Source organism: Vanessa tameamea, chromosome 24 (assembly GCF_037043105.1).
Source record: "Vanessa tameamea isolate UH-Manoa-2023 chromosome 24, ilVanTame1 primary haplotype, whole genome shotgun sequence".
Lineage (NCBI taxonomy): Eukaryota > Metazoa > Arthropoda > Insecta > Lepidoptera > Nymphalidae > Vanessa > Vanessa tameamea.
The window spans coordinates 1,709,833-1,737,461 of NC_087332.1; the positions used below are offsets into that span (position 1 = coordinate 1,709,833).

The following is a 27,629-nucleotide window of genomic DNA, read 5'->3' on the forward strand; positions in this document are numbered from 1 at the left end:
GATAAAAGAACTATTATAGTAATATTGTGTGTGTTCTTAAACGCAATAAGGACTGTCATAATTTTCACATCTCCTTTTAAATTAACCATGTTATCAAAATACAAAACCTAATTTATACAAAATAATACTTAGTAGCAGAATTAAGTGTTTATGGCGGATAAGTCGTTTTCATATTTATCAGTTACTTAAACAAAAATATTGTAGAAAATTTTGGTGTCTCATTAATAGAATCTTTTGAAAAAATCATAAATTAACATTACTGTTATTTAACAAATGATTTTTTATCCATAAAAATCAGTTGTGAGTTATATTTGTAAACACATAAACGAGCAGATTGCGTTCTTTGGAATATATTAATATAACATTTTGAGAAAAAAAAAAGTGTAATAGCAAGGCTAATTGCACAATATTAAGCTTCATACTTCATGTTATTTCTAAAAAACCGAATATATATAGTTTTTTATGTTATTGGTGGCAAACAAGCAGGAGGCTCATCTGATGGAAAGTGACTACCACCGCCCATGGACATCTGCAACACCGGGGGGCTTGCAAGTGTGTTGCCGGCCTTTCAGGAAAGAGTACGCTCTTTTCTTGAAGGTTCCAAGTCGTATCGGTTCGGAAAAACCGCCAGCGAAAGCTGGTTCCACAGAGTGGTTGTGCGAGGCAGAAAATGTCTTAAAAATCGCGCTGTTGTGGATTTTCGGACATCTAGGTGCGGGTGATATTTGGAATCTTGCCGAGATGTCCGAAGGTAAAATTCAGCAGCCGGTATTAATCCGAACAATTCCTCGTAATATTCCCGTGAAAAATCAACATCTCTACGCAAAGCCAACGGATCGAGCAGATCGGAAAGGGCTTGATCGTCGATAATTCGAGCCGCTCAACGTTGGATACGGTCAAATGGAAGGAGCTGGTACTGGGGAGCCCCCGCCCAGAGGTGAGAGCAGTACTCCATGTGAGGCCGAATTTGCGCCTTGTATAGTCTTAGACAATGTGCCGACGTGAAATACTGTCTTGCCTTGCTGAGCACACCGAGCTTTTTTGATGCCAATTTGGCTTTGCCTTCCAATTGACCGCGGAACTGAACGAGGCTTAAAATATCGACACCAAGTATTCCGATACTAGCTGTGGCAGCTAACAGAATGTTCTCAAATCGTGGAGTTACCACAAATGGTGTTTAATTAGCAGTCAACGCGCAAACTTGCGTCTTTTTGGGGTTGAAATGGATTAGGTTTAGCCGGCCCCAGTTCGATACTTTGTTTAACAAAGACTCGATTTCAGACACAAGTTTTCCGTTTTCCCGAGAAATATTAGCATGGCCGGTGTCCACGGTGCTGTCATCTGCATAGCAGTGAATGGGAAATTACGAAAGGAGGAAAGGAAGGAAGTTTCGAAAGAACGCGATCGAAGGCCTTCGCTATGTCCAGACTGGCTGCTAATGCCTCCCCCTTGCTCTCAACTGCTTCCGCTCAATTATGAGTCAGGTAAACTAGAAGATCACCGGCTGAACGACCCCGACAGAAACCTTACTGGCGGTCGCTAATCAGCTGGTACTCCTCTAGATACCGCAGGAGCTGGCAGTTTATAATAAAATACTAAAAATACTTGTGCAATTATAAATTTGAAGTCCTTGTACGGAAAATAATATTCTTTATTTAAATTACGATTAATTATGGTTTATTTATTTTGTTTTAAATTTTATTTATCAATATTGAAACGCAACGTCCTGAATCGGCATTGCGCGCAGAGCGCTCACAAAGGGAGGACGTATCGTTCGTCGTCGCGTGCCACACTCACACATACACATATCTATTTTCACGTATAGTCTCTCTTTACATATTTAGCGCGGCTAAAACTACCAGTGTCCTTAAAGATTAGATTTTGACGGCAAAATTTTTTAGTAAAACTACTCAAGGAATCGTAAACACCGTTAAATTTACATTTTAAAATTTACTATGAGTAGACAATCGATTTTAATATTTAACACATAGTCAAGTTTAGTTTACAATAAGCACTTTTAACAGTAAGCATAAAAAAGATAATGAAAAAATTTTAATTCTACTCCATTATATTAAAAAATGACCAAAAACAATAAAACTCACCTGAAATTTCCTCATCTGTGGTATACTCAGCCAAAGCTTTTAGTATTCGAGGCAAATTATTCTCTAATGCCTCAACAATGAGTTGTATTTCCGAGGTCTGTCTCACAATTTGACTAAGTTTAGGGAATAGTGTCTGAGCTTGTGAACGAATCTTGCCAACACCAGGTCGAAGCCAGCAATCGCCGAGACATATACGTGATAGGGCTGCTCTTATCCATCTACAAATCATAAACACCGAAAAGCTAAGCATTGTGGTTTCTCCCAATATTTTATTGTTATGTCTTATAGTAATCTATTTGCCATAAATATTTGTAAGTTTACTAATTACTAACTACCAATCCTGGCTTTGTTTGGGTAGAGTAGCTACTGTCACAGTACACATCTCTATGGATATGGATATTTTTTTTCTGACAACTTAAAGAAGAATTATGCACTCAAATCTTCCTCATGTATCATTCCGTCCATTACTGAAAGCCATCTAAAAACTTTCTCTAGAACTTTATTTTAAAATATGTATTGATTATTATTACTACACAGACACAGAATCTTCAAGGGAATAAAGATAGATAAATTATAGAAAAGTAATATTCTGGTGTATTAATGTTGCTCTACAGGCAATTGAGATTAACTTGACTTACCTTGCATTTTTATTAGTATCTATTTGGTTTTGCAATACAATGTTCGTTTTGTATGAATGAAATGCAAATCCACCAGCCACTGCTCTGTTTAATGCTTCATCCCCGAGCAAACGCAATTCTGCCTGTATTTAAAAGATATATATTTAAGTTATAATACATTTTAGTAATTCAATTTAATAACTTATACATCAATACAAAATGTATGAAAATATAGCAATGAAATTTGGTACATATAGAATTTTTGTGAGGTAACAAATAAACAAGGAATGTATTTTAACAAAATAAATTTGTCAAAAACCATTTATCTGTATATTATTGTACATATAGAGATTGTTTCGATATTTCAAACATTCTATTGAGAGAAAAATTAAGAAACTATTGTTCATAAGCTAAATATTAAATACATACACTCTCATTACTAGCTAGTGTTAGCAATGTGGGTATTGCTGTATGCAGTAAATTGGCATAGTGCCGAGCACAGTTTTGCCGGCTTCCAAGTGCTCCTAAGCATCGCCCCAAAGTTCCTGCTGCAGCTTGCAGCTCATGACCTCTGTGAAATTTCGATATTTACACTTAACACTACAGATTATTCAAAGTAGAAATAACAATACAAAGAAAAATTTTGAAAATCTATTTAAGTAAGTCTTAAAATTTCCCTATAAAAAATCCTTGCAGACAGGTCTGAAAACCGTGAATGCATAGGCATGTAATTATTTATCGTTCTTAATTTTTTTTTTTTTTCGATTGTGTAAAATACTGCCGCATTAATCTTACTTACTTTACAAGCCCTTCTGTGTTTTTTAAATATTCCAATGCCTTCTCCGCCTTTTCCAATACGTTCATGACTGCTTTTTTAATACCCAACAGAGAGGAACGGCAAATTTGTCATAGTTGAAGTTAACTCGGTAAGCTAAAAATTAGAATTTCCGTAGTAGAAAAACTCAACAAAACAAACGGGAAAATCAATCAGTTAACTTGACGTTTCCAAATAGTGATAGCTACATAAAAATAAAATCTCCAAAAATGTATGAAAGAATTGCAAAATAATCAAACTAAAATAATTATTTTTAACACACATTTCAGATGTTGCATGGAAATAATATACTTTCACTTAAAAATATTATATTTAACAGCACTTATATATGTTTTTATTATTTAAGTATATTTTTTCGGAGAGAAATTTAGGGTACCATTGCGGCAAATTAAAGGTAATGGCAACATTAGCTCTTTCTTATGTTCTGAAATGAATTAAAAACAGTGATATTCTAATAAGAACATCATTGATTAAAAAGTTGTAATTTATAAAATATAATTACTGTTAGTACATATGTATATCACGTTATAAACATGCATATTTGTAAAACGTCGATAGATATATAATCGCCGTATTCTTACCTATATAAAATTTTGTTTTAAAATTGTATTATCGAAACGCCAATTGTCAAAACTATAGATTGACAATAACTTACAATTATATTTTTGATATGACTACATTTTGATAAGAAAATAAGATTTGATAACAAGTGTCATCATTTCACTTGAAGAAGAGCTAAAAGTTAAAAATAATGAGTGATGAAAAGTCTGACGAAGTTGACATTATGTACGGTCTGAAAACTGTTTTAGCTCAAATAGAGGCTGCGGTAGTTAGAAGGAGTAAAGTAAGTTATAGGTTCACTACCTTCTAAGTAAATGTTGACGAAGTTATTTCGTAATAGAACTTTATTAAAGAAAATAATATAAACATGAGATGAATTTTTGTATGATATTTTTTTATAAATTTTAGGATTTACCTCAGATCGCGCCGAAATTGGTCGCAGTTTCAAAAATTAAACCAGTACCATTAATCATACAAGCATATGAAGCTGGCCAGCGTCATTTCGGTGAAAATTATGTAAATGAACTGTCTGAAAAAGCCAGTGATGCACAGATACTTGAAAAGTGCAAAGAAATCCAATGGCATTTCATAGGTCATTTGCAAACAAACAAAATAAACAAATTACTTAACTCACCTGGACTATATATTGTAGAAACTGTTGATTCCGAGAAATTGGCTGATAATATAAATAAACAATGGGTAAAAATTAGAAAAGATGAGAGCAAGTTAAATGTTATGGTACAAGTTAATACTAGTGGAGAAGAAGGTATCTATTTGTGTTTTAAGTTTAATACCTATTTTTGTGTAAGTTCTGCGCATTGATTGTCTTAGAAACAATATCATAGATCATTTTTTTAATCTACTAGAAAATATATTGAGCTTAAAAAAAAATTACCTTTAATAAAAATAATATATAAAAATATAAATTAATTGCTTCAAAATATCTTTTTCTTTAATGTTGTCTATTTTCAGTTAAAAATGGAGTGGAACCATCTCAAGTTACTCAACTTGTTGAGCATGTGCGTAAGAATTGTATTGATTTAGACTTCAAAGGTCTTATGACGATCGGTCAGTATGATTATGACACGTCTCAGGGCCCTAACCCAGATTTCCTGACTCTTGCCAAATGTAGACAGGAAGTGTGCGAGAAATTGAACTTAGATATTAATAATGTTGAATTATCTATGGGAATGTCATCTGATTTTGAACATGCTGTAAGTATGATTTGTATGTATTTTATATTTTATTATTAGTAGATTAAACTTGAACCTCATATATTTTTTATATGATTGATTTTGAAGTATATTATACTAATAAAAAATATTGCATTTATATTGTTTGAGGTTAACTATTTAATTTTTTTTTTAAATATCTCTGTTTTAGTTGTAATAGGTATACTTTTATTTCAGCATTACTTAATTTTATATCTCAATATAATTTAAAACAATATATCTATATTTACCAAATATAATTAATAATTGATATTTTCATTTCTTATAATTTCAGATAGAATTAGGAGCTACGACTGTTCGTGTTGGTACAAATATATTTGGTGTAAGACCACCTAAAAATAAGTAATCTGATAAATATTCAGCAAGAAGTATAATTATCTCATGTTGTTAATATAAGTTATGTTTATTAAATAATCATTATATTATATTTTATTTGTTTTTAAAACATTCCATCCCTTTAGTAATTATTATAAATGATAATGCTTAATTTTGATTCACTCAAATAAGTTTTATGACGTTTATAATCTGTGATAAACCGATAAAAAAGAAGAAAATGGAGGATATACAGTCGAACAGTGTCAATTTGACAGTTGTGTGTCACTTCACTATAATTTGTATTCTGTGGTGTGATGGCATTCGCCACGAAAGTTCGTGTCGATTGTATGTATTATAAACGCAAGGTGTTTTCTAGATAAGTGAAACTATTTTTGTAAGTCGTTTATTACGAGTTTAAGATTAAATTTTAAATAAAAAAAAAATATATAATTTTGACTTAGATGTATGAAGTGGTGAACTGACAATTAAGTTTGTGTTCCTGTGCTTAAAAATTAAAAAGTTTTATATCCTGTTCGAAGTTTGAAACAAGGCCGTGAATCATTAGCGCTTAATTTAACAGGTAAGTGGGAAGGATAACTACTTATTTTATTTGTTTTTATTTGAATGTCACCCATTCTTTTTCTTTATCGCAAACAAGGCTAAATGACAATAAAAGATATGATCTTTTTTCTCACATCAATGATCCTATTGACAGTCTTCTAACAATTTAATATTATTAAAATTATTAATATTTAAATATTGCACGCTTACGTCTAATAATAATTGTCGAGTGTTAATGAAAAATAATATAAAATTTTAAATTATAATTATTTAATTATTTAAAGTAATTTATAATAAGACTATTGAAATATTTAATAAAAACGAAAACATAATAATATATTAATGTCAATAAAACTATTACCATATATATTAATTACAAAACTGGAATCATTTATAAACTACATCATATTTATCTTTTTGAATAACCATATTTAGTCTTATTGAAATTTGATCCTTAGTTCCTAAATAGCTGTCTTTATTATAAGACTGACGATGCACCTGCAACTTGCATGCAATACTAAATATAAAATACATATATATACTCTACTTAGTAACACAAGAAGTACTTTTTATAAAGGTTGCAAAGTTTACAAAATAATAAAATGATTGGTGTTGTAAATGCATCTTGAACAAAAACAATGTCTTCATTACTTCATCATTGCACAGTATCCCACAGTAGCTAGGGTGCAATCATCTATTATCAAGATAAAATTTGAAACAGTTTCGTAACTAGATACACATAGAGCGAAACAGTAGCCATTATTCTTTCATTATAAATAATAAAAAAGCTTTTCACATATATCAAGTTATATGTGAAATTGTATTGTAAACTAAAAAAATGTTCTTCATAACTATTTTAATAAAAATAAAATAATTCTGCATTTTAATTTATAAATTAATAATGAAAATCCTCATTTGAAATCCATTTGACTTTAAAATTATATGATCAATCAGAAAATAGCACGAGTTATAGAATTTTCTTTCAAATTAGTTTTATTTCATAAACTTTGATATTCTTGTAAAATAAGTACTATCTAATCTAATATGATTTTAAAAAATCTGTTTCAAATCAAAATGATGAAATTCTACAACTGATTTGATTCTGAACAATTAGAATATATAATTTTTATTACAAACAATTCTAGTTAATTGTAGAATTGTAATTTTTTATGTTAAAAAAAAAGGGAGCAAATCTGTTACATTATTAAAAATTAAGTAATTTAAGAATCATAATATTTTGTTGAGAGGAAACCTAAACACACTTCAATTACCAGTATAAATAGGTTTTTAAAATTCAATGGTAACAGTAAGACTATTGTTTAAATTGACAAACAAAAGTCAACAAGTTCAAAGGCCTAGAGTTGAAACTAATTAGTGTTAGAATTCTTATTAATGCAGTTACATTAATTTTATTATTATTGTATATATAATAAACACATACTTATATTGTTATTATAAATAATTTCATAAAAATAAGTGTAATTGTTTTCACAGTGTTTTTTATTAACATCAGATTTTTTCTTGTGTAAAATTATAAATAGAATGACTTATCGATTTTATGAAAATGGGAGATTTTTGTTAATATTGATTTTATTTCAACATCATAATTAAAAGGTTTTTAAAGTAAACAGATAATAAAAATTTATTCTAATAATCTAATGTATAACTTCATTATTTACTAATGTTATTTAAATCTGACTAAATACAAAAGGAATAAGATATGATGTCATTCATTAATATTCATTGTTTTTGTAAGTATTTCTATAAGAATTGTTATGTATTACTTTAAGAAAAAGACTTGTCCTCATATTGTTTAGAAGTTAATTTTAAAATGAAATCTCGAAGACTATTCTTCTGACTAGACTTCTGTAACTACTTAATTGATTAGTTTCCTTGAAGGTGAATTTACAAGGAACATTGTACAGCATTTTTGGTGCTAGTATAAAAAGATTTATAGACCAAATTCACCTTAAGTTTTTTTCAGTTGTTAGGCTCCGGGCTGGTTGCGCATAACATAATTATATAGTAAGCCTGATCCCCTCTATCTCGGAAAAGATACTTTGACTATGAGGGGTAATACTTGTTGTAAAAAAAAAATCATAAGAACTATAACTAGGAATACGACATACAAAAATTATAATATAAGTTCTATTTATTTATACGCCCCTATCCTAATTCTGAGCTCATAGCTCATACATGCCATGGATAAATAAGCTCATTAAATCATAATTCCTAGAATTTGCGCATTGTGACAATACAGGTTTATGGACATATTTTCATTATGAAAAACACATGTAATCTTAGTTCCCACTAAGTTTGTTTCGTAGATTTTTCTCATTTCTGAGGTAATCCTTTCCGAACTTGTGGTAGATTCTTTTATATTCTATAAAGATTTATATTTTTAACCAGGAAAGTAATCTACAGTTACATGGTTAAGCTGATATCAAGCTGTGATATTTTTAGTTAACATTTAAATCACGATATACCCCATTGTTAGATAAGTAGACTATCAAGCGAGGACGAATACCGAGTATTACCAGTAAATTATAATCGAGTCACGGACTCGGGTGTTAGAAAGTGAAGAGAGAAATTGTTCTCGGAATGCAGTATTAAATGAAAACACGTAAAGAAATTAACATCTCGAATTAATTGCTCGATTGTACTCGTTATGGGAGTATGTGTACGGTACTTTTTTTTCCCATAGCAAAGAACTGTATCATAATATGATCATAATAATATTTTGCAAAGTTCTTGAAGAGTTTCATTTGGTTATATTAAATTTAGTCTTACGTAAACAAGTCTTATTGTTTAATGTGTGATAATAATCATCACAATTGTTAAAATAAAAATATACTAAACTAACGACTATAATCGTTAATTATTTTTAATATTATATTTAAACGGACAAATTGAAAAAAAATATTTAAGGACTAAATATTTTGGGCAAACGGCTCTTCTCTTCAAGATAATTTAAAGCTTCTTCTACCACGCTGCTCTACTTGTGGGTTGATATAGATGTAAGTGGAAGCATTTCATCTGACACAATATGCATGTTACCTCACGACTTCCTTCTCCTCTGATCACGAAATGTATAAGTTAAAACACAAATTCATTCTTTGAAAACTCCAGGTAAATGTAACTATTTCTAAAAGACATTACAAATTTAAAATGTAACAAAAAATATATAATTATTTTCGTAAATTCCTATACAATTGTTTTGCAAATTGTCTCATCCAGTAGCCTTTCCGCATTTGATTTCATAACAGCGGTCACATTACATTGTCGCCTTTGTTCGCCGTCACTATTGTTCAGTAAAACCAGTGGTTAAACTTACAATTCTCTGGTATTTGTTACGGAAATACACTTATATGATTTACGTAATGTATATTGGTTAAGTAATTCTGAACTAGGTACTATATGGCTAAATATATATCGTTACTGTTATTGCAAAAGGTCGTATGTATAAGCTGTGTACTATTTACTACTTTTACGAGTTTTTTTAAACGAGAATCGTTATTTTACGTACGATGGATAAATCGTTTATTTGTGCTCACCACAATACAAAAAATCTTACAAAAATATCTGCAAGGATAAAACAAAACGACATAGACAAAATTAACTTAAAAACAATGAAAATAAAATGGAATTAAAACACATTTATTGTGAACATATGTTTGCAAAAAGGTGACAATGAATATAATTTTTACATTGCTAATGTCCTGCCTAACAATAAAAAAATACCTATTAAAAAGATCTGATAATTCTAACGGCTTAATAACTAGCAATATATTATTGAATTAATTTATCAAAACGTACATTTGTACACGATTCTGACATTGATCGTTTAAAGAATTAACTTAATTTTGAGAAATAAAGAAATTCATATATTGTAAGATATCTATATAGTGCATCTATGCACCGAATGATGGTAAGAAATATTCTGTAGCAAAAAACTCGAAACTCAACACAGTTAGGCTATTCTGTAACATGAAACTTGAAACTCACCGCAGAACACAAGCTTGTCAGAATGTAATAAACGACATTGGTTATATCAATTAGGAAATTTATAGGATATAAGTATCAAAATGTAAGTCGACTGTCAATATTTAAGGAGTAAGATAAGAAGTGATTTACAGTATCGCACTGCTGAACTCGATCGCCAAATGTCAAAAAGTGATATGTGACATTGACTATCAACTTTATAACTTTTAAAGGATACACGAATCATAATAGTCAACATTTCACAAGCGAATCATGAAGACAGTTTTAACAGAATATCATTGCAACTATTAAATGCAAAATTATTGTAGTTAAGCTTTTGAAATAAAGTATAAAATGCTAATGAATTATTTAATTCTTAGAAGATTCTCTTGAATTCTGATTACATTCCAAAGTCAAATTAAAAAAAGCCGGCAAGTTCTAAAGAAGTTTTTTTTTTAAAGAAATAGGTAACTAGTTTGCACTCTACTGAATATCTTTACATTGGTCCCAGTTTGGATAGCAGCTAGGTATCCAGCTAAGTGACCTTGTTACGTTTCTTTATTCGAATATCTTAACAACATTCAAATATAAGGTTATTAGGTTATATATATCTTCAGTAGAGGTATTCTGAAGTTATATAGCTTAAAGCATACACGTATCAAAGTGAAGTATCACCGGAAGTGGATTGTCAAGATTTATTAGATATTAGAGATACGAAGTGAATTCTTACGGAATTGTTCTGCGGTATAAAAATTGGCAAAGAAAAGCTGATCAGTGACTTTATCTCCTCTGTTTGTTATTTCTATTTCTTTGGTAGCTTCGAGTTTTGGTGTTTTCGGTAAAAAATGGAATTAAGAATAAAAGAAAAGTAATCGCAACTTGCAAATTAAATTGAAATGTTTTCCACAATGGTCGAACTTATAGTTTAGTAAAATAACGCTTACAACGCAATCACACTTAAGACTAAAACTGTCGAGTCATTGTCATACTGTTCATTTGGAAATTACGGATCGAATAATTTACTATAACGGTAATCGAAATAAACACGTCATTTTAGTAAGCTTAACCGAAATCAACATTAACTCAAATCAACCGAAAGCGCTTTGACAGCACATATTAATACTTTTTGATGAAGCACAGGAAGCGTAATGTTAGTTAAAAGTAAGTAAGGTATACATCTGCCAACCTTCGTGGAATCCTTATCGACAAGCGATGATTACCTGTAGGAGGTGGCAGGAACTGACGGCATGCCGGTGGCAGAGAATGGAAATGCTTTTGTTATGTATGTAGGCGGACAGGCAAATGGTTCACCTGATGGTAAGTGGTCACCATTGCCCATAGACATTGGCATCGTAAGAAATAATAACCATCCCTTAGACCACTCTAATACGGCAACCTTGTGAGCTAATTATGTCCCTTGTTCCTGTAGTTACTGGCTCACTCTCCCTTCAAACCGGAACACAATAATACCAAGCATTGCTGTAGAATATCTTATGAGTGGGTGTTACCTACCCAGACAGGCTTGCACACAGCCCTACTACAAAGTAAAACAAGGTTTGGTTCACCTTGGAAAGCACTTGGCCTAACTCCAGCAGTAGATAACTATTGTCTGAATTATATTCACATTATTAACATTAAGACCTTAACTATATATATGTAAGTAAGAATTAAAAATTGTTTCTGCATAAATCACAACCACATGGACTGGTGGCAAGAATTTTAGCAGCATTTCCCCGTTGAATCGCAAACTTATTATACCTAAATTATTTACGTTGAATTAGACTATTCATTACAATGCATACTATTAGTACTTACTTACAAACTTTATATGCTATTTACAATTTTGTCCCCACTTTACTAGTATATACAGAGGCCAGGGATGCAAGAAAAAAAAGTCAACCTTACATACTTTATATTAAATCTTGTTATATCTTATGTTATGTAAATAATAATAATACGGTCCAGTGAAATGTACAAAATTATATTATGATTGATGGCAGTTCTAGCTGCAAACGGTCAATTGCTTGATAATAACTGGCACAAAAGCGCCGTGACTAGAGTCTGACGACTGACACACTTACCGAACGTTTATAAAGCGTTTATAAACGCTACTGGTCGAAAGTATTGAGAATATACTAGTTACTTAATACCTTATGTAAATTAGAGGCATTTAAGATTCCTACATCCTCTTAAAAGTTGATATCATGACATTTCATTGGAAAACACTTTATGTAGGTTACTTTCGAGTGTAGAACGAGCTAGAATATCAATATTGCCGGTATTTACCTTTAGGAATAAAATAGTAAAACAAAAAGTTTTATTGTTTTTTTTTTATTATTATTTAGGAAGGTAATGATCTTCGAATATGAATACTTAGTCATCAATACAATGACTTCGTAAATTGCTAGGTGAAACAAAATTAACAATAGAGATTGTGTTATTGACATAAATATGATAATGACAAACACATTTTACATGATTATTCAAAAGATATCTCATGTTTTTTTATGTCCCACTTCTGGGTAGAGGCTCTATTGACGGATAAGAATGTGGAGCGCAAACATTGCTTCCTACTGATTGGTACTGGTATCAAAACTACTTTCAACGCATCGACGCCGACATCGACCAGACAATGACTTTCGTTGGAGATCAACTGGTCTTACGTCATTTTGATTCTCGGGAGACGAAATTCAAACTCACCGTTCAAATATTTTCGGTCAGTAATTCTCGTATACGTTTCTTAAGCTAGATATTATCTCATTCACTTTGACCTCTACGTAATGGCCGACACGAAAATTAAAAAAGTGAAAATCGTAATTGCGACGTTTCGAACGATTTTAACGATCGCTACGCTTCTATTAAATATGAAAGCGGTTAAATTTCGCCGACCACAATTGATATAATTTCTTTTCGTGACGAACAATGGATGATTTATGCATATTTATTTAAATCATTTATAAGTGTATTAATAATTTCTATTTTCATTTGCATTTTCATTTCGTGACGGTGGTTTTTTTTTTTAAGTTAATTTAGCTTGAGAATTATTTACTTACTATAAATAATGTAAAATTAATCTTAAACAGGGTTTCCTAATCTTTTCAGCCTGAAAGTGGGGCATACACCTTACTAAGTCGTAAAAATTATGAGACTTATCATAGTAATATACTCGATACCATATTGTTGAGTAACGCGCGGAGTATAGTTAGAAGATCCTTCCCTGGCTTAGAATAATACAAGTTTCTTTTCTAAAATGTTAGTGTTAAGAAACTTACATTAACAGCCTGTAAATTTCCCACTGCTGGGCCAAGGCCTTCTCTCCCTTAGAGGAGAAGGTTTGGAGCATATTCCACCACGCTGCTCCAATGCGGCAAAGTTTTCTTTCACCGCCGAGCACGAGGTGAATTATAAACACAAATTAAGCACATGAAAATTCAGTGGTGCTCGCCTGGGTTTGAACCCGCGATCATCGGTTAAGATACAAGCGTTCGAACTACTGGGCCATCTCGGCTCTCCAATTAAGAATTCTAAGAAACTTATATTATATGTATTATATTTATCATTGCATATAAGTAACTATAACGGTACACGTTACTTTGCCGGATTAACCGTAAAAATACAAATTCGATTGAATTTAACTTTCCCGTTATTAATTTTAAGAGATATAAGTCCGACTTTATTTGTATTTCTTGTGTGTTTAATTAGATACATTAGCAATTTATCTGTATATGGCTAACGATGTCAACGTAGGCGGAGAAAATCATTGGGGCGAACGCATTATAAATGAGAATGCTGGCAACACTACAGACGGACCAGACGTTACTATTAGTAATGATAAATATTGATCAATAACAAAATGAATTGAATGATTATATTGTCTGGTTACAATTCACAAGACGATTAAGAAACGATTTAGTTACGGACGCTCTAATCGTCTACGAATGGGTAATCAAAGGCGTCCCAATAAAAAATGCTTCGTAAATTTCGAAGACCCAAACACAAACTTTGTGTCGCAATAATGTAGTGTTTCCAAAAAAAAAGAACTATAAATATTTTCTTTCAATGGGACCAAACGATAACTATGGCTTTCAAAAATATCTACATCGGTTCATAAATGACGTAGTAAGTACTTAGGTAAAATATAAAAAATTTAAACCGAATTGATATTATCCTTCATTTTTTGAAGTCGGTTTAATCGTATAGGAAAGACGTTTAAGACTCATTTCGTAACTCAAACTGTAACGCTGTAATAGAGCAGAGAGGCAAAACAAATTTCAATTCAAACAAAGGCAAGGCAGTTCAAACAGAACTAAAAAAACTGTTGACTCAGGACAGTGGACACTCATTTTTTAACCTAGCTGAACTTCCAGCTTTACCCGCGCGAAATTTATAAAAACTTACCTATAGCACACAAACCGTCACCCACATAAAACCCATCGAGAACGAATAAAAATAAGGTAGTTTAAGTTTACTCATTTCCTTCCCCTTGAGCTGTTTGAGCGTGATGGTAACAAACAGAGCTATTTTCGCATTTATAATATTAGTATAGAAATGGACGACGCTATACTTAGAATAATAACTTTAAACAATATTAGCGCGATTTAATGTACCATTAACGACATCTATTGACAACAATCAGTAACTGTTTTATTAACATTAATATAAACAGTCATAACAAATGATCAAATAACCGTATATTAGTAAATTTTGCAATATCAGTAAGACAGAGAGAGATAGAGAGAGAAATGAGATAGAATGATGTCGTTATCTAATTATCATATTGACTGTCATCATGACAGATGTTAAGACAGCCATTCTCAAGAGAAATTACCCAACTGTCGGACATTTTATAGGGCACAAGTATGCGCATAAAGACACATGCGCTCTCTATTCATCACTCATATAATATTATAGGATGCATCCGACACGATCGAAGAGTGTTTGGCATAAGACAACGGCTTCACGTAGTTTCCGAAGCATGTGTTCACACTGCCAACTCCATTTCTGGTTGCCGTTGAGAATCGCCTGACGGAAAAACAGAATAAAAATGTTCTGGCCAAATTCTGACGATTGGCCAGAGAGATCCAGATGTCGAATCAACGATCGACATCCTTCACAATATGTAAATAAAAATGTTATTGGCTCTGTATTTCTGTCAAAAGTCATAGTATTGTCTTTTTTTTAAAGATTCTAATAAGACAATGATAATAAATTTCTCTGCATAAAAATTTTTTTTTAATACAATTTATGTAACTCGAGATAAAATTTTAATTGCTCTTGTTTATCTGTGTGAAATTGAGACGATTCGCTAGTATTATATATTCCTTACAAAACCGTTAAGTAATTTTAATGTTTCTAAAATACACGGCTTTCTTTCTTTGTTTCCTTTTTAGATAGTTTAAGTTTTATAATCTTATTAAAACCTAGTTCTCACTCTTGTTATTATAATTTTATAAAAATAATGAGATACGTAACTATGAATTTACTAAAAAGATAAAAACCTAACTTACTGTTCATTATGGTAATAACTGAGATGATTTAACAAAAGGTCAAGAAGGAAGCTCGTGAAATATTGTACTGAAGTGAAGCGAATATAAAATCAAAAGCCGATAATGTGTGTAATAATTAATAGTTATAGGTTAAAAATACAACAGGACATACAATACGTATAGTCTTTTTTCATAAGAAAATTTTAATATTAGCCGAGGTCCGTCGTATACTAAGCGAACTGACCGGTCGGACCGTTGAAATGGCTCAATTTAAGAGAATTTTAGTGATTTTAGTAAGCCATTAAAAGTAATTCCTAAAACACTTGCCTTAATAAATATTGTGCACGATGATATAATTTTTCAATGGATAATACTTTCTTATTTTAAAGCATTTAAATTTGAGTCCTAAAGCGGTCAATGCCTAAAACAAAAAAGTTTTCTTTTTTTTTTCTATAGTACAAAGTTTTCAATCGAAAAAAAAAAGCTAATAAAAAACCTCAAAAATCCCAGCTATTATTTTTCCGTGTCATAAAAGTATTTAAACTATTTTTATATGCAATTAAAAGTAGCGGACGCAATTGTGATTTTCTTATACCATTTTAATCATTTGCCGTCTATTTCATTCAATTGTTTCGATAAACATCATCATCAGTTTTATGACCTATAAAAGGTGATTGAAACTAATAGTATGACGTAAGAGATGGATAAAGCTGCGGTACATTCTTATGTAATATCGGTGTCGGGTTCCGTTGGACGGTGCTCTGTGGAAATATTAAGATATGATATAATAAAACCAGTATTTAATTAAGGAACTAATCCTGTATTGTCTTATCAATTGTTTTGTCACTATATTCATTTGTCATTCAAATGTCATTCAAAGTTTATTTGAAACCAAACAGTGGATAGAACGCGTGCATCTAAACCGTTGGGTTGATGATTCAAACCAATTCCAATTTCTGTCTATATTTCATCTCGAGCTTGCCGGTGAAGGACAATCTGTATGTGTCAAAAATGTTCATGAAAATCTGTCGCACTTGTATCAACCAACTTGTATTGGAGCAGCGTGATAGAATAAGCTTCAAGCTCTTCAAAGAGAGATGCCTGAGCCCAGTTATGGGATTTACCGGCAATTACTTTAGTTTTTAATATGAATTTTTATTAGTAAATGTATCCAAAATTTAATCATAAATAGTTTCCTAATTAGTTGCCTACCAACATTGATGGTAACCGTATCAATATTAGATATCTTAATTTCTATAATAAAGGCAATAAATATTAAAAAAAAAAAAATTCAAGTAGGTATTCGAAATATTTTTGATGTCGGTTATTTGGTATATTTTCTTTTTAAACTCATTGAGGCAAATGAGTGTTATAGTTTCAATTCAAAATATGGGTTGGGGTTTAAGAACAAATACAAATAAACAATATTTTTTTAGTCTGTTAAAGTTGGAAAGACAGACACGTAAATATTTGACCGGACACAACCTTAAAAAGCTAAACATACTGATTAAATCCGCACGACACTTCACACAAATCTAGATCAAGATGGAATTGAAATTTATGATAATATAAATCTGTAATCTCTAAATAACTGGTATTGCTTTGCATAAGATTCCATGTCTTAGGTAATATGTTAATAACTATGACATTGGTCTTATTTACGTTAATTATATATGTATATTACACAATATATTGTACGAAAAATATATTTGACAATAACAACGTTGCTAAGACGAATTTAGAACTGAAAGAAAACAATTCTTCATCGCGCGTGACGTTGACGAAGTAATATGTGCCCTATTGGCTCAAGACAAAAAAAAAAGAAAAATAAAATTAGAAATACACGTCATTTACCGCGAATAAAAAGAAACGCTAGGTTTAGTTGCATTTTTTAAAATAACACTTCATTAAAATTAAGCCAGCGATATTCACGTGATTCTGCACAGACAATTGATTTTTTATAATGAACATGTAGGCAATTATTAATAATAAATAAATTGGTCTCGGTACAATTCGATCTGCCCACTGCTACCTTCCCATTCGATGCATCCACTAACGTGTAATTAATTCAAATTACGATTAATATCTACTTTTTATGCAGATATATTTAATAAAAAAATTGATTGGGTGAAAATAATGTAAAGAATACTTATTCTGATATATATTGTGCATAATTTAGTTTACGCTTCGAATAAAATTTGTCTCGAGTTGATAATATCATGATTTGTTGGCAAGATATTTATGTGAAACGAAAGAACGTTCACGTATTCGTGTACGCGCGTACATATACATACATACGTACGCACTCAATATCAATGTAACATTTTATGGAAGTACGCTTTTACATAGTACTTAAGAATCGTTATTTTAGGTGAAATTTAATGTAAAGCGTAATTTCGAGTATTGTTTTTTTCGAGAAACTAGCAAGAAAAAAGGTACTCTTGATCATTACGTGGTGTAGATACAACCCATCTATTCTACAGCCAAACAACAATACTCAGTATGTGTTGCGTTTTAAATATTGAGTGAGCCAGTGTAACCACAGGTACAACCGACATAACATCTTAATTCTGAAGGTTGGTGTCGCTTTGGATTTTTTGTGGCATATTTTGCCGTACGAGCATATGGACCACCTGATGGTAAGTGGTACCTACCCAGACGGACGTGCACAAAGTCCTACCACCAAGTAAAAGTGGTGTTATGAATATTGATTATTTTTTCTTATAGTACCAAAGTTTATTGGCAACGGTGACAAACTTAAAATCAGGCTGCCCATATTCCTTGTACCCAGATGACTTAAAAAAAAAAAACCAACTGCAATAAAATAAAATCTTTCACTTTCTGACATAACCTTTCTGTCATGACCTGCCGTTCTTACAGAATAGCTTTACTGGTATACCAATAACTTATATCAAAAACTCCAAGCTCTTATCGTCTATATATACAATTATATATGTCTTACTTAATACTACCTATATTTCTTTATCGGTAAGTTAAAAGTCTTCAGCGTAGTTTAATTATAGATATACCACGTTTCGAATAATAAAATTAAAAGAAGTTTCAACTTGACTACTGGGACGCCTACGCATGACCGATTATATACGCTTGGTAATGTTTTATGGTTAATATAACAGTTAGCGAACTATACGATTTAGTTACAACCGTTGTTAATTTGCGTCTTAAATCAATAAAATGTCCGTCGATTATTTATAAAATGGAAATGAATTCTTACTAAATATTTGCCTTGATTAACCTTGTATAGCTTATTCCAATCATAGTTTTGAAAATACAAATAAATAACTTTGACATTGAATTGGGTGATATCGTTGGTTGAGATCTTGAATAAGAATTTATCTTCACTCCTTCGATTGAACTGGGGAATTGATAAGGTTAGACTCTTAGGTTTCGCATCAGTTTTTTTGGCTGGTTTAGATTTGAGTGGCTGGTAAAGTAAAGCTATGGAGGTTCTGCAAATCCCTGAGGGTTTTTCTCAAAATAAGTCTCAGAAGCAGCCCTAACGAAGATTGTAAGTTGGCAATGCCTACATTTCCGTGTTTCGGATAACACGGAAAATCTTTGGTCTTACGCCTGAACTTTCTCCTAACGTGTCGCATTGTCGGCTTATCAGATTATGCGAGTAAAGAAATATTGATCGTCTTTGTTGACGCTGCGTACATATAGTACAAACTTGTAAATCATATTGTTTCCCGCCCAGTAAGTTGGATGTAATATTGGATGAATTTATCTGACCAGACGCGACTAGGATGTTGTCATCTATTTTGTACAGTTTATTAGTGTGATTTCTTTGGACATTATGTTTCTCTCTATTAAATAAAGAACCACTCATAAGATGTTCTACCGCCAAACAGCAGTACTCAGTATTGTTATGTTCCGGTTTGAAGTGTAAGTGAGTCGGCAGGCACAGGGAACATAACATCTTAGTTTTCAAAGTTTTTGGGTTATTGGGCATGAAAGGAATGGTTAATATTTTTACAGCGCCATTGTCTATAGGCAAAAAACAATTCTGTAAGAATTCACATCGCATCTCAAATTTTGATATCGGTTATAGGCCATTTTGACGTGAATTCTATAAATTTTATAATTATTTTAGTCAATGTGATATATATCACATTCCGAAATTTCACGTTCGTGTTCTGCGGCGAGTTTTTTCTTACAGAATAGACCTACAGAATCAAAAGTTAGGACATATTAACCAGTTGTTTTCATCCAATTACTCATTGTACGAAAGTTATTCGAATTGATTAATACTTTTGCTCAATATGTGTGATGTAAGACAGCTCGGATTATTTTTATATCTGGTAACGGTCGACGAATGCACAAACTGGCATAGTAATATCGCAGAGTTAAATTGTGAGGAAACCTGCACGAGTCGAAACAGTTCTGAGATTATTGCTGCATAGGAGTTATGTGGTGGAATAAATACTGTTCAGCATTTCCTACTTTATTAATAAAAATACCCAATTTCCATAAGTACATATTTGTAAAACATATTTGGAAAATATCGAACCTATGGTTTCTAAGGGTCCAATTACAAATCAACTCACTACTAGATATTGTTTCATAGTTTTATTTAAGTTATAAAAGGTAGGCAGACTGACAAATGAGCCACTTGATGGTATACGATCTCATAAAGACAGTCACTGCAAAATAACTGATTAACCAACTCTTCTATTGCCAATGGTCCACCAACTTTGGGCCATAAGAAGGCCTAGGTGACCTATAAGTTTAGGTATAGGTTAAGGTTTAGGTAAAACTCCCAATTCCAGGCTGCTGAGAAATTCTCAATATAAAACCCCAATAATATTATAAATCAATTAAAATAGAGGACTATGCATAACATATAAAACGTGATCTTACTCGAATCTATTAACACCTTGAACTGAATGCCTTAATGTTGTTATGCTAAGATTTAATTGTATCCAATAGTCTTAATTGACTTTTTGATTAATAATTTTATCATGATATATTTAAAAAAAATATATCAATCCAATTTGTTTTTGCGTGCAAGTGAAATAAAACAATTAACAAAAAACATTTTTGCTACGGCGCGAATCAAGCACATGAATCAGCATGCATTCGTATTTTATCTGTAGAAAATAGTTTTGTTGTATAAAGATGCGTTCCCATTACTCATCGTTTCGTGGCATAGATTCAGATTTCGAATGTTTATGTTTTGAATGCTTATACGTATTTAAAACATAAGTTTTTGTAGAAAATTACATGTTAAAGGTTGCTTACCATGAATATGACGGATGTAATTCTAGCGAACCCTTAAGAACATATCGCGTCCCGTAACGGTTTGGCCGGAATCCGCTATTGATTTTCTTTTACGCAATCGTCTTTTAAAAGCTCGAAGGTATAACGTTTTACGATGCGATCAATATTTATTAACCTCGCGTTGAGGTATTTCTTTACAATTGCCTTTAACTGTACAGAATCATGATTGTTTGTTAGTTACCAATTCATACTAAATTGCCCATAATAAAACATTGGGCTCTTAAACGTTAAAGGTATTTGGGTTAATTGATTCTTTCTGTAAAGTATTTATACAGATAGCTCTATGTAAAGTCAGTGGGGTATTACAACACGGAGCTCTATATTCAAAGAAGACATTTGCGTATATTATTTAGTTACTGTGACAGGGGAGTACCTGCCACATAAAATATCATCTACTAGGTATTTGTTATTCTTAGACTTCTGAGCCGTATGTGAGCCAGAAAGTGATGTTATTTTCTAAATCACGCATCATTGATAATTCTAGCGTCCTTAAGCAAAACAAATTGTTGCTTGAACATAGTGACCGGTCAAGTAGGGTAAATATTACTGACAGTATAGGATGTGCAGAATCTTTTGGGTCTGGGCTCTATCTTCAGTTATTCTATTGTCAAAAATCAATACTATGTATTACTATAGAAATGATGAGATGACATTTGAGAAATCATGGTGTAGGACCTATTGACGATGTAAAAATTGGTCTATATTTCTTTCTAGTGGCCCATTTGCTGCTTAATTTTTAGTATTGCATTACTAAAATAAATTAATAAAATGATAACTATACTATATGAATTAAAACATCTAAAAGTCTGCATCCAATTTTGTATAAATATGCACAATTAGTTATTTCAAACAGGTGATTTAAAAAACGTCATTTTTAACAAAATTTAGTACACTTACTATATTGTACCGTCACCAGCACCAAAACTTTGTAAAAATCTTCAATTAAATCGGTAAAGTCGAACTTCAAATTCTGTTGCAAGCTTTGATATTTTGAGCTATAATAATAATAGCTTGTTAAAAAATAACGCCTGTAAGGAAACGGCAGATGCACCTTGTTTTGTCAAATGCAGCTTTAAATTTTTGGGCACACAATTAGTTAACAATGACCTTCACAGCTGCCGAATGTAGTATTAACGTAGTACTGGCCAGGTGGGCAGCGGTGCTCATCGTGCCGTGACGTGGCCGTTACGAGGGGATTGATGTATGAACTCATTCGAGGATATGTCTGTATTATGTACTTATATATTTTCAAGGTTGCGTTCCAAAATTTTGGGTGTAAGTGCATAAAATTTCCTTGTATATGTCAATGAGTAACAATTTTTTGTCGATACGTGCTTATAGATATTCAATATATTGTTGTAATTACAACCCTAATACTAGAAAAGAGGATATCTCAGATGAAAGATCTTTAATCAGAAAGAGATAGAAATAGAGTTACTTCAAAAAGTATATTTTACAAGACTAAAATATTTAGTGAAAAATAACACATTGTAAAACAAAATTCAGATGTAGCGCGCGGAACTATAAAGTGAAGCAACAAAAGCGAATACAAATAACCGGTATTGCGTGAAGTAATTACCAATTTATTAATACATCAATAATAAAATTAAAGTGACAACACTTTTGACGTATACCCTGTTCAAGTTAGCTTGATCTTTTTAACAGAAATAAGCGTCACCTTGCAATACCGGGATTTTTTATTTGTGTCTTAAAAGGTATTTAAATAAATATGTAACGAACACGTCGCATTTTTATTTTTCTGGTTCCGTTATAGTTGCATTTTACATTTTTCACTTTTCATCTAGAAACTACATCGCTTAAAGATTGTTAGAAGGAAAAGTTATGACAAATCGTCACGTTTTATGAACTCAGCTCGATTCAATCTTAGATCATGGTATGTTTATGTACGTATAATGTGTTAAGTGAGTTATTATTATAGGTATGGATCTTAGTTCATTTTCAATTTGATCGTGTTGTGCAGAAATGTATCAACACAAGAGCAGTACTAAAACTTGATAAGATTTGAAAGAAAAAAACAAATGTCTTTAATATAATTTGCAAATATGCATAGCATAGGTAATACATGTCATACATTTTTTACATTAACAGCCTGTAAATTTCCCACTGCTGGGCTAAGTCCTCCTCTCCCTTTGAGGAGAAGGTTTGGAGCATATTCCACCACACTGCTCCAATGCGGGTTGGTGGAATACACATGTGGCAGAATTTCGTTGAAATTAGACACATGCAGGTTTCCTCATGATGTTTTCCTTCACCGCCGAGCACGAAATTAATTATAAACACAAATTAAGCACATGAAAATACAGTGGTGCTTGCCTAGGTTTGAACCCGAAATCATCGGTTAAGATGCACGCGTTCTAACCACTTGGCCATCTCGGCTCTTTTCTCGGGTACTGAGTATATTAGTGCGATTTCCCCTTATAATTGGTGATGTTTTATAAAACATTTGACCCAATTATAACGTGAAACCGCACTTACCTTTAAGAATGTTAGTACGTAGTCGGCTTGTGAAGTCGTAAACAGCTTAACGGCCTATTGGAAGTGGTTATTCTTCTATTATTTGCAGATATAATTTGTAATTTGAGTATTAAATAAGTCGAAATAACGTTCAACTGTTTGGTACAGTGGTTCACTTATAAATTTCTACTCGAACAATTTTGGCCAATTTAAAGGACTAAACATCTGTGAAGGAAATGGTAATGTGTCTGCAGAGACGAGTTTTCCCTATCCCTTTAATCCGATAGCCCGATGGAACAGTGATCCGACACGGCCAGCCTTAGTCCAACTACCAAGACTCAGTAGCAACGCCTTTACGAGGTCCCTTAGAACGAGGATGTTAGCACTGACAATACCTATAAACTTCAGATTGTTAATGAGAATTCTCCAAACTCAAATCTGACCTGACCTGTGAGTCTGCGTTCTCACAAGGTGGTCACACAAAAAAGTATTTACCGGGACTCAAACCGGAGGAAACTTTTTAAATTTACGTAACACGCTAATGTAGCTATTACGTTGAATGACCATAAAAGTAAAAAGCAAATAAAGCGTGCAATTATGTACACGTACGGTAATAAAACTTGTATGCATCAGTATTGTAACACTGGTTTCAGTGTAACGTTACATATGGTAATTTTGCCTTTGAAATTGATATTGAAAATAAATTCTTGCTACGTCCAAAGAGGTTTTCTTCATCGATAAAGTTCAGTTTAAAAAAAAAAAAAAACAATATCATATTTTGCTAAAGAATGTTTAACATCAAAAACATTAACGGGAAATCAAAATATGATGCGGTTGAAACAGCCTGGAACGAACAGCTCGTCTTATTTAATAACATTTTATATGGCATGCTACAACTTGTTCATCTTATCATTCTAAGGCAATTCGAATAGTTGCTGACTGATTGCTGAAATCTCGACTGATCTCCGAACGTTTAATTGTATATTCTGTTCCAACCATAACAGGTAAAAAGCCAAAAGAACATAATTTGACAGTAAATTGACGCCATATCATTGGTCGAGAGCTTGATTAATCTATGATATACACTATGGATTTGCGATAAAATAGCGTTTTAAACGTCGGCGAAACGGTTGTCGGAATTTTGGAAGTAAAATTAAAGTGAAAATAAGTGCTTAAGTGCAATACTATTGTATTATAAATAAAGATATATTAATCATAAGCTCTTAGTAGTGCACAATATAGCGTATTAATGAAAAGTGTTACATGAAATCAAAAATGTAAGGTTTGTTTACCTTTTTTCCTACTTCCATTGGAATAGTTAATATTATACATCTTAGTTCCCAAGGTTGGTGGCGCATAGGTGATGTAAGGAATGGTTAATATTTCTTACAGCGCCTTTGTCTATGGGCGGTGGTGACCACTTACCATCAGGTGGCCCATATGCTCGTCCGCCAACCAATGCCATAAAAAAAAAAATTCCTGAATCTTTCCCTAGGATAATCATATCCTCCGGGACATCTACCAAAGGTTCTGGTATTGAAGCGGCAACGGCACCTGCTAAGTACTTTTGAGTAATAAATCCTAATCCTTTGTTTTTTTTTTATAAGCACACCTAGTTTTGTGATTTATAATACATACATATTTAAACATGCACCTATGTATACTGGGTTAGTGTTTTTTTGCAGTTAGGTATTACATAAGCAACGTCTCATTTATCGGTATGGATTGATGATCTTAATTTATAAATTTATTTAAATGAAATAAATCGTCTTGAAAATAAAACGCGATCGTGTTCAAAGTCACTGTGTTATTAGAACATATTTTATGCATTCGTCATTGGCAATTCAAAGAAGTTTATTCATGTATAAAATTTATGAATTAATTTCAATTTGCATTTCAAATTATATTATTAATATCTGCACGAACTTAAGTATTACGCAGAACTATTCTGACTTAAATATTGCAAATCAAATCAAAATATTATTTATTCAAGTGGATTCATTGAATCAATGTTGAATCGTCATGTAAGTGTGGAATTAAATGAAAAACCATCACCGGTTCGAAAAGTAAATTCTACCGAGAAGAACCGACAAGAAACTCAGATGCTACCCTTTTCCACCATTTAAATGATAATATGGGAAAATATGTCAGTGAAATACAATTATTTTTGTATATATCCATTCTAGAAATCAATAAATACTTAATCCACGTCTTTTTATCTTTAACTAGCGACCCGCCCCGGCTTCGCACGGGTGCAATGAAACCATCAAAAACCGTTGCGTAGTTTTAAAAATTTAAGTATACACAGGGGACAGACTATAATATACTATGCGTAAAAAATAAAACCGAATAATTATTATCATCTTAATAACGATTAAATAAATAAAAATATATGGCGCTTTAAGATATGATATCTCGCATATAATATATTTGAATGCAAAAGGGTTATATCTAATTAATTTGCAACTATGTATTCGTAATTCAATACGAAACTTGTAGTCTTGTACTACTTACGTCAGAAAAAAAAAACTTGCGTAACTTTTACATCTATATCTGGAATTGCTATTTCCTTTTCCTAAAGCCTACATTTTGATCTCGTCTTGGTCAATTGACTTACTTTATTTGCTGCTGCAACACGTTTAAAAACAAACGCCCAATCGAAACCATGATTGACTGACTGTCATATTCAATTATTTTTTTAAATTTATTTATAGGCGGTACCTACACACACAATACAATCAGAACATACATTATGATTACGTACTTAAACAATTTTGAGCTAGATTACATTCCTAAGCATGTGTACACGGCACGCTCATAACAATTATATTAATACAAATAGGTTAAAATTGTTATTTCGATGTCAAATTAATGACCTCAGTAGCAATTGATCTTTCTTTGTAATAAATAAACCAGTACACGGATTTTAATTATTATTTATATAATTTTGTAAAGCTTATATTCCTGATTTTGAAATAAAATCAAAATTGTCGTTTTTATTTCTAATTTCACGCGTGAAAACGGGAATTATGCAATAAGATGTATATGTCCTGCATAAAACTATTCTTTGTATAATCATGTGTTTTTTATTACTTCATTATCATCAGATGATATAATAAAAAAGTACCCTCAAATGTCAATAACTCAGGCATACCGTTTTGACAAGAAAATATATTAAATATTTTGATTAGAAAGTTTCAAATGCTTATCTTTTGCACGAATAGCAACAGATTATGTATGAATCAATTGACTGTTTTGGCTTTTTTTTTTAAATAATATTCATATCCAGTCTAATATGTAATTTATTTTTGCTATCTACTCTTAGCTGATTCACGCACACCAAGACATCTTGTAACCACGAACGTCTCTTATTCTTCCTAATGCAAGGTGATAATAATTTAACGTGGAGGGGCACGCCTTCGTGAGCGAATAAGATCTACACCCAATGTCACGTAGTAAAGACGACACGAAAGATAGATCGACGTTTATATTTTAAAATTTGTTAATGTCACGATCTTTATACGTTCAATTTGACATTTAAATATCGAACAGGATTATTTTTGACCTTCGATTAGTGAATTGTAAAGAAAACTTTTTTTTATTCCTCATTGTATTTAATCAAGTGTATAATATTATGTCAGAATATTCTGAAACATCATACATATACCACGCATTAAATAAGCAGTGCACCTAATGACTCATATAAACAAATTTACGCTATACGTAATATTGGAAATAATAAAACCGAATAATGATAATAAAATTGAATTAAAATCAATAAATAGAAATATAAGCACATGACTCTCATAGTTTTGTATTTATTTTCCTCTTAAATCACTTGCGCAGTTGAATGATGGACTTTGACTTTGTTGACAAATTAAAAAAAAAACGTGTTTAAGGACGTCTGCCTACAAAAGATTATTGTTATGCAGTTAGTACATTCATACACTGTCAGACATTTATATTGAATCATTTGTCTCCTTACTGAATTTATATATTCTATTGAAAAAATCGTAAACATGAAGAAATTTTAGACAAAAAGCCTCAAGTTTTTGCGCCGGTTTTTCTCAAATTGTTTTATTTTTAACGGTTTTCTTATTAGATTGACTATCAATGGTAAGTGCTATTTTTTTTAATTAGCTCAAATGAGGCAAAAGCACTAAGAA

At 31.6% G+C, this 27,629-nt stretch overlaps 3 protein-coding genes across 3 annotated transcripts in view; 2 read left to right on the forward strand and 1 right to left on the reverse strand.

Annotated features, from left to right (window-relative positions):
- The window catches only part of LOC113404859 (huntingtin), a 36,202-nt gene extending 32,479 nt beyond the window's left edge, over positions 1 to 3,723 (reverse strand). Inside the window, exons 1-4 of the mRNA XM_064218814.1 lie at positions 3,519 to 3,723; positions 3,149 to 3,290; positions 2,741 to 2,862; positions 2,103 to 2,320 (exon numbers count right to left, since the gene is read on the reverse strand). Of these exons, the coding sequence (XP_064074884.1) occupies positions 2,103 to 2,320; positions 2,741 to 2,862; positions 3,149 to 3,290; positions 3,519 to 3,583 (547 nt within the window). The 5' untranslated portion in view covers positions 3,584 to 3,723. The remainder of the gene's footprint in view (positions 1 to 2,102; positions 2,321 to 2,740; positions 2,863 to 3,148; positions 3,291 to 3,518) is intronic.
- Positions 1 to 27,629, forward strand: part of LOC113404864 (uncharacterized) — a 295,398-nt gene that overhangs the window by 262,312 nt on the left and 5,457 nt on the right. The window contains exon 2 of the mRNA XM_064218812.1: positions 6,153 to 6,242. The gene's annotated coding sequence lies outside the window, so the exon portion shown is untranslated. The remainder of the gene's footprint in view (positions 1 to 6,152; positions 6,243 to 27,629) is intronic.
- LOC113404866 (pyridoxal phosphate homeostasis protein) lies at positions 4,152 to 5,774 on the forward strand. Its single transcript, XM_026645936.2, has 4 exons — positions 4,152 to 4,398; positions 4,524 to 4,881; positions 5,088 to 5,329; positions 5,622 to 5,774. The coding sequence occupies exons 1-4, from the start codon at positions 4,306 to 4,308 to the stop codon at positions 5,691 to 5,693; spliced, it is 765 nt and encodes a 254-aa protein (XP_026501721.2). The 5' UTR covers positions 4,152 to 4,305; the 3' UTR covers positions 5,694 to 5,774.